General features: G+C 40.6%; 1 protein-coding gene across 3 annotated transcripts in view; it reads right to left on the bottom strand.

Annotated features, from left to right (window-relative positions):
• Positions 1-17,711, bottom strand: part of nkain4 (sodium/potassium transporting ATPase interacting 4) — a 52,116-nt gene that overhangs the window by 25,764 nt on the left and 8,641 nt on the right. For all 3 annotated transcript variants that reach the window (XM_006796348.3, XM_006796349.3, XM_006796347.3), the window contains exons 2-3: positions 7,315-7,452; positions 6,059-6,139 (exon numbers count right to left, since the gene is read on the bottom strand). In XM_006796348.3, coding sequence (XP_006796411.1) covers positions 6,059-6,139; positions 7,315-7,452 — 219 coding nt within the window. The remainder of the gene's footprint in view (positions 1-6,058; positions 6,140-7,314; positions 7,453-17,711) is intronic.

Here is a 17,711-nt window from a genome sequence, read left to right as displayed (position 1 = left end):
CATCTGCCCCTCAGTGACAAGACATGCATTATTAACGTTGCCAAGTGCTGTCAGGAAACATCTGATTCCTATCAACCCCCACTGGCACATACATGGACACATCAACAACACATACATCATAATATAACCAGATTTTAAGAGCAGGGGCAGAACTGGCTCAGGAACACCGATCTTCGGGCTCAGGATCCAGATGTTTAGGGGGTCCAGTGCCCAGAATCTGTAGTCCACGTGCCAAGATATCAAATCTAAATATGCACCTAAGACAGGCATTTGTGTGTGCGTGCATAGAAGAAAGCACAAAAAAAGTGTGTGTGAATGTGGCTTGCAGTGTTAGAGCACGTTGAGTGGTCAATAACACCAGAAAAGTGCCACATAAACACCAATCCATCTGTGCAGTCAGCAGCAAAGTCTTCAAGGAGTCAGAAAAATATTAATCATGATGCTGATATTATCCCTCTTTCTTCTTGTAGATTACCTATCATCCCCCTCAGTTTCTTATTTTATTTTGCCATCATTCTGTCATTTTCTCAACAGTCACAAAAACAAGGACAGCTGAAGGTCAATAGGTAGGATTGTGAAGACTAAGGACTTGACAGATGCCACTGATGGATCCTGCAAGCGAAGGAAACCATCTCTATCCCAGCTGTAGCCAAGCTCACAACTGCATTACGTCAGCAGTCGATACTGAATAGGCTTTGGGCAACTTACTGTCAGGAGTGTTATTGTTATGCTTCCAGCACCCCAAAGCAGAAATCAATCCCCCCCATATCATAGATTTAAGATTAGTCTACTGATGTTACTCAAACTATTTTCTCTAACAAAAGTCGATAGAGATTTAGAGACAGCTCTGTTAGAGGAATACTAGGAACACGAGGCAGTCTATGAGGCTAAACGTCGAAATGATTAGGCTCTTATTTAATTTGTCGTTTGTGAAATAAAAAGATTAGGAACTATGCTTGAGTGATTGCATTGGGGAAATAAACCTACTTAGATGCTTTAGATTCTTCTAGTTCTGATTAGTCTCGAATTTACTTAAATTTCACAACCGTGAGCACACACAGTGAGCCGCATATTGATTCATGAGCTGGAAAGAAAGTGCTCGCGGTGGTCTTCTATCATCTCTAAAACACAGTCAGCAGACACAGTGTGTGCTGGGGATGAGTGACAGAGAGAGGCAGAGGGTAAAGTTTCACACTCCGTTCACACTAAGGTGGATCGATATGAAAATTTGTCCACGTTATTGTTTTAAGATAAGAAACCAAGAAAATAGAGGAGAAAAAAAACACTAAATATTTATTTAAAAAAACCCCAAAACTAATAGGAAGTCGAGGGAGCTCACACACAGTCACATAAAGGAGAATTTAATCCTGTTTAACTAACATCTGACCAATGCTGTAGGAGGAGCAAGGATTTTTGTGAATTGCGGAAGGACGGACAACAGACTGAACCTCACAAAAGCTCAAAAACTGTAATTTGTGATCAGCTGCTTTCGTCAAAATAAATTAAGTGATCACAGAGGTAGGCATATTCATGATAAACACACAAGTAGTTTTCAGATTTCTCCACTGTGCAGCACTTTTATAGTCTTATAGGAAGAATAAATAATTGTCCTTTCACTTTCAGACCAGATAAAACTAATATTAGAAAAGTATTTACTGTATGTATTAGACGATATTCGTCACATGTCAACTTCAGACAGTGTCTGCAGGTTTGGACACTATCTGAGCTGCGTTAAATCTACAGGTTTGATTTAGGCGAGAAGCTGCCAGGAACGCGTCAGGACAAAATGTTTCCTTTATGAGTTAAATGGAACATTACACAGATTTTGTACTAGACATCTGGTTGGCTGAAGTCTTTTTAATGTGTGGTCCAACTAATTTGGACACTGCCATTTCTATGTACAACCCCTCTGAAAAAAATTCAGAAAAAAAAGGGTAAAATGTCAACTTTCTGTGAACCAGAGTGTCTCATGTGCAAAGCATGAGAGAGAATTAAGACTGTGAATGACCAGGGACTCTTTAAAACAGAGGTGCGTGCAGAGTAGCAGGGGTCTGTCTGTCAGTCTGTGCTGTACCATGGGGGAGGGGATAAGGGATCAATAGGAGGTGACAGAGCATGTGGCATATGACTCTGACAACCTGCCCCCTCACTTTGAGGGTCTGGCTAGCACACACCACTCACACAAACACATGCACACCCTCCAGTAAAGTTCTGTCAACATCACTCAGAGCAAGCCAGATAAAATTAGCTGACGCTGTTTTATGATAAAATGTGTTAAGGTCCTGTGTGTCAAGTTTGGCCATGCATGTGTGCATGGGACATGGTTGTGTGCGTGTGTGTGCTCCATTAGCCAGCCTTCCTCCTGGCCACCATATGCAGAGCTTGGAGCCCAGGCCGGCTCCATCTGTCGGGTTAATGCCCAGCCTCAGCCCCGAGCAGCTGTCCCCTACAAGCCTCATTATTCTAGCAGGAACCATGCAAAACCTCACAACCGCCACACGCACACCCAGTGGACGCACAAAGACATTCGCAGTGAGAGACAGACACAATTGATGGAGCCAAGGACTATCACACAATGACAAAGTCACCAGAGCCTGCCTGGGAAGGTGTTTCTGAAACTCATTTTGGCTGTCTGAGCAGGTGTCAGATGAACACTGCCGACAAGAATTCATTATTCTCAACGGTCAAGCCTGCAACTGGACAAGCTACCCATTAGTGGAGTGGAGTGGAGAGGAGAGAAAAGGGAAGGAGAGCAGAGAAGCTGCATTTTCTAGGCTTTATAAATTTAGAATAAATAATATTGTATATGTGTGTATATATATATATATATATACACATACATATATATACATACACATATATATATATATATATATATATACACATACACACATATATATACACACACATATATATATATATATATATATATATATATATATATATATATATATACATATCTCAAAGGCACAATGAACAAAGTGAAAACACTTGGAGAAAGAGGAGGGGGGTAGAGTGAAGGTGACAACCCAAACACTTGCCTTTGTCTGGTTGAATACCAATTTGATCTGTGCTGAGGAACCACAGGGGATCCAGCCACAGAGAACTCAAAAGTATGCATGTGTGTGGGTTTCACACTGCTTTGGGAGGGGATTGTTCCTGATTATTTACCTATTATATTTAAGCTTCCACTTGAAACACAGCAGGGTAACCCACAGGTTGACAGAAACGCACCAGCCAAATATAAGAAAACACAGACATACATGCGCACACACATGCTGGGGTTGTTGCTATTGTGGGTGAATATTGTACAGAATCCTCAAGGGAGTGATTTGTTCTGAGAGTGGAATCATAGATGGCTGTGTCACACATTCATTATACACTGCAAGTAATTGTGTTTACTCTGCCTTCACTGTTATTCTCACCAAGGCCTTCGGGCTTGTTCAGGCAGAAAAGACCTGGCGGCAATGCATCATAGCTAATTAAAGCTGAAATATATGTTCAGTGCCGATAAAGCTCAAGAAGCCTTAATTATGCTTTTATATTACATGGCAACAATTCTTATAGGTGCAGCCTGGTGCAATAAAGCAACAGCACTGGCACAAGGTCAAAAGGAAGCTGAATCATTTTCAGGAAAACTATTACTTGAGGCTTTTTTGGTGGCTTCTTTTCCAGAGAACCATCTTTGCCTTCATTCCTGGCTCTCAGGACAACTGCACCCTTTCTCTTTTGGAATTTGTAATCAAACCTTAAATTTGAAAACACTAAAAATTTAATTAGGTAGCCTTTCACAGAGATTTCACCCTCTGTCCTCAAGTGGAATAACAAAAATAAGATTTTATTTAAGTGTGATTTTTGAAAACAAATGCCTTCCAACATGGTTAGAGAACACACCTACCAGAACCTGACAGTTACCCTTACAGGATTTAACCCATTCTCTGCTCATCATATCAACACAGATTGTACCAGACTGAGAAAACTCAAACTGAACACCTGCAGAACAAAAGCATCAACAAAAAAGAAATGCAAAAAATTTTAATGGCCTTAAAAAAAAGCAAAGGAAAAAAAGCAAGGATTCAAGATGTCCAAGTCTGCATCTGGTAACATAACTAAAGTGAAAATTTAACAGTGCAAAAGAAAATTCCTTGCTGACAGTTTAACCAAAAGGCATTTCCAGTGGAAATTGGCCGACATATCCTCTGCATAACCATGTATAATATCCACAAAACTTAACCCTTTAAGACCTAACATAGAACCAAGTTCGCCAGAGCTTATATTATATTTTTACATGTTGTTCAAGTTGATATACATCAATACAACCATTATAGCCCAAATTTTAATAATATGTCTGCATTAAGTGCATAGTAATTACATAAATGGCAAAAAAGTGCAATAAACTACAAACAAATTTAAAATTGTTTTTGTTTTTTTAACATATATTTCTAGTTAGAGAAATTTAAGAGGCTTATCCCTCAAAACTGTAAATACAAAAAAGTTGCACAAAATAGTTTCCAACAACAGGAAATAAATTTATTTTAAGTGTCTTCATAGTTTTATTTTTGAAATACACCGATTTTTTATATACTGCTGGAAAAACAAAAATAAATATTATAATAATGCAAATTTGCAAAACAAACAGCATATGCATCAAAATAAACTATTTCCAGCAGTGCAATATGAGTCCTAAGCATCCCAGAAACGACACAGAAAGTCATAAAGTCAAACATAACTTAACAACATAACACCAGTATAGGCTCATAAGGCCCTGATGGTAAAAAACTACATTTCCGCAAAATTACGTCACTTTCGGTTTCGGGCAGGACATGGCGGACATGCGTGCGATAGTTCGCGCTGATGGACGTAGGAAGTGTTACAAACAGCTAGCTGACCGGATCGGCAAAGCGTGTTTCTGGAATATTATGTTTTTGTTGCTGCAAGTGCTTTTTATGCAGTTTTTGCAAAGCTATATGTGGAAGGAAACTGTGACTAAGGACAAGCTGATGGCATAAGATGTAAGTACAACTCCTCCGGTTTCATATGCAAAAAAAATTATTGCGCTAGCTTATGTGGTTGCAGTGCTACCGGGATTTAAAAATAGTTACGCAAAACAGAGCGTGCCCGCCCCGACCGGCTTTAAAGGGTTAACAGAGGTTATACACACACAATACGGTAATATTATGTTGAAGCACTGTACGTATTAATCCACGAGGCTCCTGCCTACGGTAGCCGTAATGCTCCGACAATCCATCAAGAGTTGCGGCTTCGTAGCTTGCCAAAGTCGTATTAAAACTAGTTCTGTCAGCGTTAATCTCATTAAAATGACGTTAACGCAGCAAATCTCCATTAGCCAGTTAACGCGGATCGCCCCGTGTGTGGGGCTGGACGGTACTAATGCGTTGACGCCATGCAGCCCCAGGTTTTTCGGCCCGCTTGCATGTTCTACCAAAAATTGTGCTTTGGTGGGTATCTGACGGATGACAACCAAACCAGTTCCACACTAATGAAGTTGGCACCATTTTTACAAACCAATTGCGGTTCATCTGTTTCATTCAACGATACGCTTTTGCCCTTCACATTCTCCGTCGTCGCCATGCTTTTTTTCCGCCATGTGCATATGAAAACAAAGGCACTGCGTATGGGCGTTTTACCCATATTCTATGGGTCAGTTATATAAATATATCTGGCAAGTTAACTTATGATTTTTATTTTTGTTTTATCATCAGTGCTACAATGGATTTCAAACAACACCATCACTCATATTTTGAATGTATATTCCCGGCCCTTTCTCTCTCATAATTGCGTTGCTAGCTGGCTCACTGACCAGGTTTGGCTACTATGTTACTCTTTTATTTAGTACTCAGAAAGTATTAGGGGTACATCTTACAAGTCACATTTTTTAATAATTAATTAAAAAAAGTGGGACTGTTTCCTTCCACCTGCATGTGCACATACATAACAAAGATTTATCTCAGGTACAAACAGTAATGCTTCAATGGGACGAAGACACATGAAGGAAGATCCTGAGAAAACAGCTAGGCTGGAATTTTGACATTCTCACCTTGGACAGGCCTCCTACTTCCAGGTAAAAACAGATGATGAAGACGTTCCAGGCTACCCAGATCGCGGCCCATACCGTGTACTGGAGGGGAATAAAAAACTGTTTAGCTGCAGGGAAAATTGAAGACAATATGACAGTTTCAAAATAAATGGCAGGCGGGATGAATAAGGTAGTAAACAAAGAAAAGGTTGTGGCCACTGGGCTTTCAAACCTACATGGCTCTATACGCATGCAGACACTACACACACACAAATTTATATGGAAGACCTCTTTTTTTTCTTCATGATGCCAGTAAGTTCAGCAAGTCTATCTGAGCCCTAAGGGGGCTGCAGGTTTTTAAGAGCTGAGTGAAGCTCAAAACTAAACCACTTCTAAAATTGTACGCTTAGACAGCCAACTGTTGACAGCTATAGAGTGCTACTGAGCGGTATTCACTGACAGACTCATCACAGTGTCAAATCCTCTGACTCATGATGAACTGTGTGTTTAAAATGTCAGCGAAAGAGTAAAGGCCAAATCAGCGCCCCTGTAAAAATGTTCGTGTTAGATTTTGAAACCCCTTAGCTTGCACTCTTACATTTTCCATCTGACAATAGACAATGGCTGAAACTTTTCCTCCTTCCTCCCCTCCCTTCAATTCCTGCTTCCTCTGTGTCTTCATTTTATCGTGCGTGGCTTCAATCTATCCTCCCCTGCCTCTCTTTATTTATTCTGTTCTCTGTATCTGTTGCACACTCCTCCAGTCTTTTCCTGTCATTAACATCACCATCTGTGCTTCCACTAATGCTGCTCAGAACAGGCTTTTAATGCCTTAGACGAACGTTACGTTGTCAAATAAAAACCGACGTGCGTAAAAGTGCATTTATAAAGCCTTGTAGTGGTGCTTTCTGGCAAAGTAATAAACAAGCTGCATATGCATTCCACTGCGCTGTAAAGAACGACCTTCTCTGTCCCCAAACTTGAAGCCGTGTATAAATCTGATGAGCTCCTTAGTGGCCCACCACCCCCTCAAGATCCCACCCCCTTTAATTAGGCCTAATTACCAAGGGATTAGAGTGATTTAAGGGTGTCGCACAATGCACAAAAGAGTGCAGCACAATTGAAAAGCAACAACATGTCCGAGATATGGTACATGCACAGACAGAGAGCAAACGCAAAGTGATGCAAAACCCCCACAAAAAATAGGATTATGTGAGAGACTGTACAGTGTTTCAACTGAACTGCAAGACAAATGTGATTTATTTATGTGCACTCACCACTACAATGTAGCGTGGCCGGTACTGGATAGTGCCAAAGAGGCCGAGGATAACGATGATGATGTGGAAGAAGTTGGCGAGGATGGGGGCCCACTGGTAACCAAGGAAGTCAAAGACCTGTCTTTCTAAAGCCAACACCTAAAGGGTGAGAAGAAGAAGAAAGTCAGGTTAACATGGAGTGGAAGAAAACCGTCTTTCTCGAGGCTGCAGTGAACTGCAAGAAATGAAACCTGATTACATAAATCTGGAAAAGGGAAACGTACAAAAACACCAACGGGCAATAATTAATAATAAGAAAGAATCAAGATAAACACTACAAGCCTGTGCTGCTCTTGGTTTATTGAAGACAACATGTGTCTCCCTCAAAGGAACCGGCCAACAATCCACACTGAGCCACTTGACATGAACAGCTTGAGAGTTTAGCCTCAAACGATGGAAGCACCCAGGGTGGGGTGGTGGTGGTGGGGGGCAGAAGTTTTATAAAATAAACAATGACAGATTTATTGATTCAGCCCCTGCTGAGCCATGGACTAGATCACTATTTCCAACCTTTCTGCCAGTGCCTGCCAGGAATGAGAATGCTCTGGGAACTTTATGGGAGTTGAGGGCCTTCCTTAATAATACCACTGCAGTGAGCTTACGGTATGTGCTTACAAACAACAAAGAATATTCACATGCACAAGAAAAGTAAAACCATCTACAATTTAAAAAAAAAAAGAGAAATTCCACAGTTTTCCCAGTACAGACTAATCATTCATCAGTTACGTTCAAAAAAAGATTTGTTCTAGTATGATGTCTTTCTTTGGTTTTTGCTTTATTTCTTCTTTTTTGTTTGAAGAGGACATCAGTCTCTTTCACCTTTCTTTGTAGCTCCAATCTTTCTGTGCAGTATTTTGTGACATGAAAAAAAAACACAAAACAAAGCAAGCTGAACTTTCAAGAGTAGCAGGCCCTATTTGCATCAACGCAATTAGCATGCCATTTGCTGGAAAATACAGGGAGAGGGTGCAAACCGCTTAATTAAAATTCCATTGCCAATCCAATTCCACTCCATTCCCAGTGTGTGTGTGTGTGTGTCTGTGTGCTTGTGTGTGTGTCTCAACCAATGATGTGTTTCGTTGGGTGCTGACATGTCATTTACAGCCAAGCGCTTGAAGATGGATGAGAGAGGGAGAAATCTTGTTGCTGCCTCAAAGATAGGAAGAACCCATCAAGCACACACACACACACACACACACACACGCGCGTGCACACACCACACTCCATACACCACGGTGGCTGCACTCCTTGATGTAATGGAAATGTTACTAGAAACTCAATGAGACATTGTGACAGGGAGGGGAGGGAGAAGATCAAACACTGAGTGATAATTAAAAATGAACGAGGGGAATAAGTCCACAGGCAGGGTGTGAAGTGACAAAAGGGAGAGGTGAGTGAAACTGCATCAAGCCTTACCATGCCAAAGTCAACGAACATCCCCACGAACTGCACTTTTCATGCACATGAAAATAAGACAACAGACAAGAAAAGATGGCTGGAAAACTGAGACCGATCGGGCGAATGCTGGGGAAATACATGGTATAAACTCAGAGAGATGGGAAAGGATAAAGGGAAAAAAATCACAAACAACATATGCTAATGCAAGACGACTGAGCCCCCCCAACTCTCCTGATAACTTCTGTCTATCCCCAGAATTGAGAAAGCCTGGAGGGAATGAATAAAATCAGGAGTCATAGATCTTCTGGCCAGCTCTGGGTCACGGTTAGAGAGCTAAATAAAACTGATGCATGAGGACTTCAGCAAAAATTAGATGCAGCTATAGGCTGCAGTTAATTTGTTTGAAGTGTTTGCCTGCTTGACCCAGACCCCATTATTGGAGTTATAATTCAGCTATGACTTTTAGATGCACGTCTGGATAAATATCTGAATTAATCCCTCCCTATTTTGTGAAGACATAAGAGAAGGTTAATAAGAATCAAGTGCTACTCCTGCATCACACTCGCTACAATCAAACATGAAAGAGACACAGTTTTAAGCCTGATCAATGATTTTAATGCGATATCTCAGGCCGATCAATAATAAATTTTAAATTTTAATAATAAACTTAATGGAAGACAAGCAAACATGTACTGTTTGTGGTTTTAAAGGAGCTTTTTAAAACAGGCTCTTGAAGTTGATACAGATGACTTTCTAAAAAGCAGCTTTTTTAAATCCATAATTGATTGTGTAATGGTTAAATGAATTAATGCGCTGTACTTCTGATGTGGCAGGATAGATATCAGCTCTAGTTATCCAGGCTTGTGCTCCAGGCCGATGAACACAAAGTCCTGCAGCCAATTACATGCAGGAGTATTGAAGGAGCTGCACTTTGAGGTATCTTGCACTCTTTTCCTGCCTAATGATACCCTGTATATTAGTCCATTGTATGGTGGTGTGAGGTATATCCCATCTCCTTGTCAGCCTTCCTCAGCTCCACAGGGAAAGCCTGACACTTTGTTATACGTTTTTTTCTTTTTCTCCCATTTCTCTTGTCCTTTCAGTTGAGAGGAAGTTAAGATTGCAAAACTTTTTGCTTTGGTCTGTTTATCCAGTATTCACTTTACATTTATTCTGCTCTCAGTTACTTGTGCTATATTTTTTTTGCCAGGATTCTCCCTGAGGTTAAAACTGAGCTTTATTACTGTTGCAAGAAAATCTGAAATAAGAACAAATTGACTTCTCATATTTTTCATCTAGTTATATGTTACTCCGAACTCCCCGAGCACCCTTGATCTCAAAATAATTATCTAAGTGGGGGAGTGAAAGAAGGAGTGGAGAAGAAAAGAAATAACAGGAAGAACAGATGATACAGCTCCCCCAAAATGTTGTGCGCTAATCCTGGTGGAAGAAAAAAAAAAGAGATCAAATTCTATTAACCAGCTTTTATTCTCTTTGGCTAGATAAGTGAAAATAGCCCCGGGGTCTTATCTGCGTGTGCTTGGTACAATTTCTGAAAAGGCTAAAAGAATGAGGAAAAGTCAGGAGGTAATTTTAGATATTTTCTTCATTAAAACTTAGCGTGTCTGTCGGTTTAGAGAACACAGACTGCAGTCAAGTCTACCATCTTTCAGTTCTAAGGTTTTATGCATAACAATGTAGGGCTGCTCGATTATAGCAAAAATGATAATCACGATTATTTTCACTGAAATTGAGATCTCGATTATTTGACGATATTTATTTAACAATAACAATGTATTGAATAATGACTTTAAAAAATAATATAAAATAGTGTGCAAATACTGATAACAGTGCAAATGTTTGCAATATAAGAAATAAATGAAAAATGTAAACATCTATGTTTAGTGAACTTTGCAGTGTTGCTCTGTGGTGCAGCTACAACACCATAGCAAAGTTTACACACTATGTCTACTTGATCCACGTCTGACTCCGCGAACCCATAATGTTTCCACACCACTGGAGGTTTTTTTTTTACCTCTCTTTTCAACCAACGGCAGTCACTCTCCTCTCCAAATAACTTCTGCTTAGCTTTCCGAGCTTCCCTCGGGTCCTCTTAATTGTTGTGACGCGTGTTCGAAACGCAGAGAGGTGCGCTCGATTTGCCACACGGAGCAGCGCGAGAGTAAAGCACGAGGGAGGGGCTAATAATCGGCTCAGTCATTTTTAATGATCGTTGAAAGCCCAGATCGTAATCGAGATTAAAATTCGATTAATTGAGCAGCCCTATAACAACGTAAAATAAAAGCACAACAAAACCAGGTTTAAATTAGACATCAGATGAACAACAACACATGATAAATGGCTGTGTGTCATTTTTTAAGCTATGCAAAATGCAGAAGCAGTGAGGAAAAAGTACACCCTATGATTCAGCAGCTTGTAGAACCACCTTTAGTAGCAATAAGCTGCTGTTCCTGTATGACTTTATCAGTCTCTCACGTCGCTGTGGATGAATATTGGCCCACAATTCTTTAAAACGTGGCTTCAGTTCAGGTTTGCAGGCATTTATTTCTGCACAGCTCTCTTAAGCTCCTACAGCACTTCAGTCAAGTTGAGGTCTGGACTTTGAATGTGGCCATTGTGACACCTTAAATCTTTTCTTTTACAGCCAGTCTGTTGTAGATTTGCAAACCCTTTGGTTTGCATAATTGTCCTGTTGCTTTAGCTGTCGAACAAATGGTAAACAGAAGAGTTCACGATCAACTCAATGACTGTGGCTGCAAAACAAGCCCGAATCCTGATGTGCTGTTTGCTTTTCCAGATGTGGTGATGCGTATTATGGCAAACATCTCCACTTTGGTTTTGACTATCCAAAGGACATTGTTTCAAATGTTTTGTTGTTTGTTCACATTAAACTTTGTAAACCTAAACCATATTCTTTTTAGAGACAAGAGGCTTTCTCCTTCTAAACAAAGCATATTTGGTCAGTATTTTTCTAATTATACTGTCATAACCTTCAACATTTCACATGCTAACTGAGGTCTGTAGAGTCAGAATTGTTGCTGCTGGGTCGCACAGCGTGCAGTGTTGCACACTCTGATCTTTGGGTGAATTTGCTGAGATACACACTCCTTTCTCTCTGTAAAATGATGGACTTGAAATTGTCTGGAAATGGCCTGTTAACGCTTCCTAGATTGACGGGCAGCAGCAATTGCATCTCTAAGATCATTACAGATGTCTTTTCTCCTTGGTATCATGTTAACAGACAGTCGAATGCTCCGAACAAGCAAAATCCCAAAACTTCTGCTTCTATAGCTCAGGCTTGCTGATGATCACTGAATCAAGTGCATTTAATTAGCAGCATCTGGCTGCTACTTACACTCTTAATTCCTCAGGAATCAGTGAGAAGTTTTTCACCCACTGCTTCTGCGTTGTGGTTTAGGTTTTGTTAAATTGTTTGTCAGGTTTTGTCATGTTTTATTGTTCATCTGACGTTGTATTTACCTGATTTTAAGACCGGTTGTTTTGGGTTTTTTTATTGTGTCCTAATACTAAAACCTTAGAACTGAACTGGTGTACTTATCTTTTACGTATAAAAGATGGATGTTACATTTGGGTTTCAGAAGCAGCACCAAACAGAAATTGCCTTAGCGCTGCATTTTTTTCTAATGAGTAACAGAGGTCAACTCCTTTGGATTCAGAAGGAAGTCTGATTATATAGAAGTCCATGGAAAAAATACCTCACTGCTGGTGTAATTTATAACCTCAGTAAACACGCATTAAAGCTTTCAGTCTCTTGCCTTATTTAGCTCAATATGATGTTCATGATGTAAAATACAGTTTCATTTAGAGTGAAATAGACAAGAAAGCAGAGTCTGCTTTACCGCATGGCCATCTGTTGTCCGTGACATCCACTTTGCAATGTGGCGCCAGCCAAAATGCTAAACTGTTTCCTAATAATTCTTATCCTGACACTGATTTTTTTAAAAATATTGCTTACTAATGTAAAAATACACACACACACACACACACACACACACTGTCCTCAGCACATATGTTATCTGACATGGACTGCTGTCCCGGCTTGGGACAGAAGTCTAGTTAATAAGCATAAAAACCATCCATCCAACAAACATAATTCAGATCCCATGATGTATTTATTACACACAGCCATAGACCTTTTCCCTGAATTATTTCCACCAGTCATTGAATTAAAGATCATATAGGCATGAGGCATGTGTGAGTGTGTGCGCGTCGGTGTGTGTCCTCTACTCTGAGAAGCTGCAGTTGCCCTATCACGCAAGCTGCTAACTCAATAATACACCAAGATGACAACAATCAATCAAGGATAGAAAGGCCTTTGCCCACCCCCAAACACACACACACACACACACACACACACACACACACACACTTACACAAAACCTATATAGCACAATTAGCCCACAATTCAAAGGGAGCGGGTTACTGGAGAGTGGGGTGGAATTTGATCAAAAGATACCAATGCTCTTCCAGGAATATTGAGCCGGCTACATAACGGCCCGTAAAAGCCTCCCACTGACCTCTCGCAAGCACAAATGACTCCCTCTTGGGTGACGGAAACTCTTAGTGTGCATTTTGGTTTTGGGTGTGTATATGTGGAGAAGCATGTTGGCCACACATACCACTCCTCCCACTATAAATAACTGCCAATTATGGGATGGGTACGGCAGCAGGATGCAACAAGCACTCCTCACACTTCCACTACTGTCCATTCTGAGTTCTCTCTCTTTTCTGCTTTTTAATATCTATTTAAAGCTGTCAATTACATGGCCATGCAATACCAAATTAGGAACACAGACCTCAGTGCTGCTGCTTCTCTCACTTAGCTGGTAAATATACTCAGTCTCTAGAGGTATGCATACATGAGCAAACACAAACAGAGCAATAAAGAACACAGCCCGACATCATAGACCCCATTTTCTCCAATATGAAACTAGAGAATATCAAATCCGAAAGACATTTCAATCACCGCCACCTTTTAAATGTGCCACAAAAGAAGGAAAGAAGGAAGCAAGCCACACATAAGAGTGATGTGGGGGATCAGAGTGAACCTGTCTGAGAGAGAAAAAAAACGTTTGATCTGCATCGTTTGAGAGCTAATTAAGACGCGCATGTGTGCTCAAGATAAGTGGCTGAAATGAATGAAAGGCAGCGTGCTTTGACTGCGCATCCAACCGGGGTTTCAGACAGAGACCGAAACATGTGTCGCGCCGTCTTGACAGTTGTTTATGATTATTAACTCAAACCGTGTTGCCGTGAGTTCGAGATATCCAGAAAGTAGGGCAGATTTCTGGTGAGGCGTTAGGTGTGATTTCCACCCCGAGCTAGAAGATAGAGGTGACTGCTGACCCTCTCATTTCCACAGCTTCCCACCTTAGCCTGCAGATACCAGAGATCACATCGGTGTTTCTCTTTCTGTGTTTGTCCTCAGTGAAATGTCCTCTAATAACATGTTACTAGATGTGTCATCAGGATATGTGTGTGTGCGTGTGTGTGTACGTGTGTCCATTCTTTATGACTTTAGGCTGCATGAGTCAGACTCCTCTGTGTTCAAGCGTATAACTCTGACTCACACTGTCAGGCTGAAGGACAACACTGAGGCGAGCCAGGAGATATGAGGGGTAAATTAAAGACAACTCCTACTTATTAGGCCATCTCCTGTTTTCTTATCTCATTGGCTTTAATGGTTGATTTTACTTACATAAAAACACACGACTCAGTGAGAGCAAGCCAGATAAAATGAGACTCACAGGGCCAATTTGTATGTAATATTCAAACAGGCACTAATGTTTCACGTGTCTTGCCCTCTAACTGGCACTTTCCTGCCTGCTGGAAGTTACTGGGAATAGAGACAAAGTCAGTGCAAAGCATGGCAGACTATTTAAAAAATCCAGTCCAGATTCATGCTTGTCTCTTCTAATTTTTTGAATTTTCCACACCTAATATAAAAATAACTGAAATATGAGTTCATGCATGGCCCCGTTAAACGGGTTGCCAATTTGGGTGTTGAAATACCCCCGAGGGGATACTAGTCTAAGGGGTCTGGACAAGACAGCAAATTAGAAAGCTTTTCTGCTGCACATTTTATCCGAAATGTCATTTTCATGTATTATTTTTTTTTTCTTGTGAATTTCTGGAAGAACTGAGAGACAGGTGGATCGGAGAAACAGGAAATCACCCTTTCCATTTGGATTAGGACAATCCTTAAACACATTTTTCACAGGTTCACTCAGTCCTGAATAACAAACGAAACAGACCAGGTTTAGAGTCAAACGAACATCATCTTGGGTCTGTGTGTCAATATGCAAACAAACCTCAGTGGATCCAAGAAGACACCGTGCTTAAAGGAAGTGCGACCAAACTGCTGTTACTAGAGGTAACTACTAAAATGCTTTACTCTGAGACTAAATAAGGAACAGGACAGTAACAGGGACAAACCATGAATCAGAGGCTGGCTGTCATATCTTTTCTTTTTTTGCTCTGACTTGTCTTTTATTCTGTGACTCCCAGCAGGCACTAAAGTACTTCTCAAAAACTTTCTACAATCCAATTTTTCACCTCTTGCCTGGATAAAGTTATTATACTCTGGTGGCTGCCTGGTCCTTGTGTAGCAGTGTAACTAATGGTGCCAATCTCAGTATGTGTGTGGTGGTGGTGGTGGTGGCGGTGGTGTGTGTGTGTGTGTGTGGCTTTGATTGGGCACATGGAGAGTTGGACAGATAGATAGCCCTTGGTTGTGCCTAGTCTAGCAGAGCTGAGACAGGGATTAAGAGGTAGGGTGCCTTCATAAGCCACTTTCTTCTTCACTGTTTGAAATATGGCCTGCACAATGAAACACACAGAAGCTAGTGCCTTTAAATATCAATTGCTTAAATGGCAGTGCTAAACAGAGGGGAAGAGAGGTGCTGGGGGCAAGAAGAAGCTATTTCAAGTATATAAAAAATAATCAACCTTATTTAAGATGAAATATGTAAAACCGTAAGTGTTCCTACTACTAATAACATGCTAATCTGTCAGTGCTACTGGGAGCACGTAAATCTGCCCCTCCTGAAAGAAACGTGACAAAAGCCAGTGCTTTGAACTAACTCTCTCTCTGAACTGTGACAAACCACTTTAAACTTTTTGGATTCTGCCCTGTGTTGTTGTGCTCGCTCTCTCGTGTGTTTGCCTTAGGATCAGGTTTTAAACACCTTCTGGACTGGAGGCAACAACCAGCTCAGGTAATTGAGCTTAATCAGTTCAAGTGAATCAAGCTTACTTCATAGCATACGTTCACGCTGAGACCCACTCAGAGTTCTTAGCCTGTCTGTCCACTGACCTCGTTACGGGTAAAAGTTGTCCCACTTCCATTTCTCCATCTGCTACAAAGTTTCTTCACCCTGTACTTCTTTTATTTTGAGTTTGCTGTACTTTGCTTAAAAATTATTACATCCGCTCTCAGAAATCTTTTAGATGGACGTTAAACATGATTTTGATGAGACAGCAGTCAATCTATAATGTATTTAAATCAGTGTTTGTGCAGCAGACATACAAGAACACCTACTGTCTCAATGACAAAGCAACAACTGTGAGAGACTATCATCAATAGGCATGGAAGATCAGTTTTCTGCATACCTTTATTTCTCTTGGCTTCTCTGGTTTTGAAGTGGGCAGGAATGTGAAGCTGCAATGTTAAAACCACCTACCTAATCTTTGAAAATTTCATGGTGATTACTACTGAAGCCCCAGAGCCTAAAAAAAACAGTATTCAGGACATTCCTAAAAATAATTTCCTCAGAACTTAACTAAGACCTTGGTCCCCGTGGTGGAAATGTACTGAGCCCATCCAAAGGTTCTTGGCAAATCTTTAGTTACAAGTAAGGTAATATTTTTATAGTTAACCTTTAATGCATGCAGTCTTAGAGAATGGAATAATACACCTGGAAAAAATTGGCCAGCACTGAGAGGAATTAGCACATGTTCGTCATGAAGCTGACTCGGTGATTAATATGTTCCTCTGAGAAATGACCCAAATGTGTACACTGTGACACCAGAAAGCCTTCTCGTTTCTGGTAAATGGCTGTCTTGCTCAATATCTCTTCCTCTTTCTCCTCCTTCAGATAACATTTTTAAGCTAATCAGGGACAGTAATGCTCACATTATTGGAGGTTAAACGAGACTTTACTGCATCATCTTTCAGGTAAATGTAGCAGCTCTTATGAGTTTAGCCTCAGACCAGAGGTTTAATGTAAGTTTAGTGTGCATGTGCGCTTTTCTTGAAAAAATGACAGCAGACTGAATCTTACTGCATCTCTGAAAGAAATAAATTATATCAGGTCACGTTAAAAAAAGGTTAATGTGCAAAAAATATAAAGTAACAACATCTTCTAGGGAGACGACAGAAGAAAAGCACTACAAGAATAAAGTGGTGACTAAAACCCAAACACACCAACCATAGATGGGATGGAAGAAAAAGTTAAGAATGGGAGCAGCTTAAACCAGCCAATCGTCTCCGCTCTTCTGCTTCATCATGTCCCAGATTTAACAAAGAGCTGTTTAGGTTTCGCCCCAGTTAACAAGTAGGCAATTTAGCAGCGACAGAGGAAATTCTCATCAAAAATATGCAGTCAAGAACAGCAAACAGCTGTCAGCAGTTTGCACCCTCCAGCTCTGCTTTCCATAATTGAGTCAGTAATGTTGCTCTTTTCATCATAATACCATCACTCGTAATCTTTCATCCACCGTAGAGGAAGTTACGCTGCGTGCATCCGTGCTGTCCGACCATTTGATCACAAAACACAATTAGAGCAAAAACATCCGTGAAGTCATCAGCTGCTTGTAAAACAAGGACAGGCTGCCAAAAACTGTGGGGGGGAATTTGAGTGGGATGAATATGCATTGCAGCCATTCAATTGAGTATGATCTGTCAAGATAGTCATCCC

Source organism: Neolamprologus brichardi, chromosome 20 (assembly GCF_056152115.1).
Source record: "Neolamprologus brichardi isolate AB-2024 chromosome 20, ASM5615211v1, whole genome shotgun sequence".
Lineage (NCBI taxonomy): Eukaryota > Metazoa > Chordata > Actinopteri > Cichliformes > Cichlidae > Neolamprologus > Neolamprologus brichardi.
Note: the sequence above shows the minus strand (reverse complement) of the source record. Positions and strands in the feature narration are given on the sequence as shown.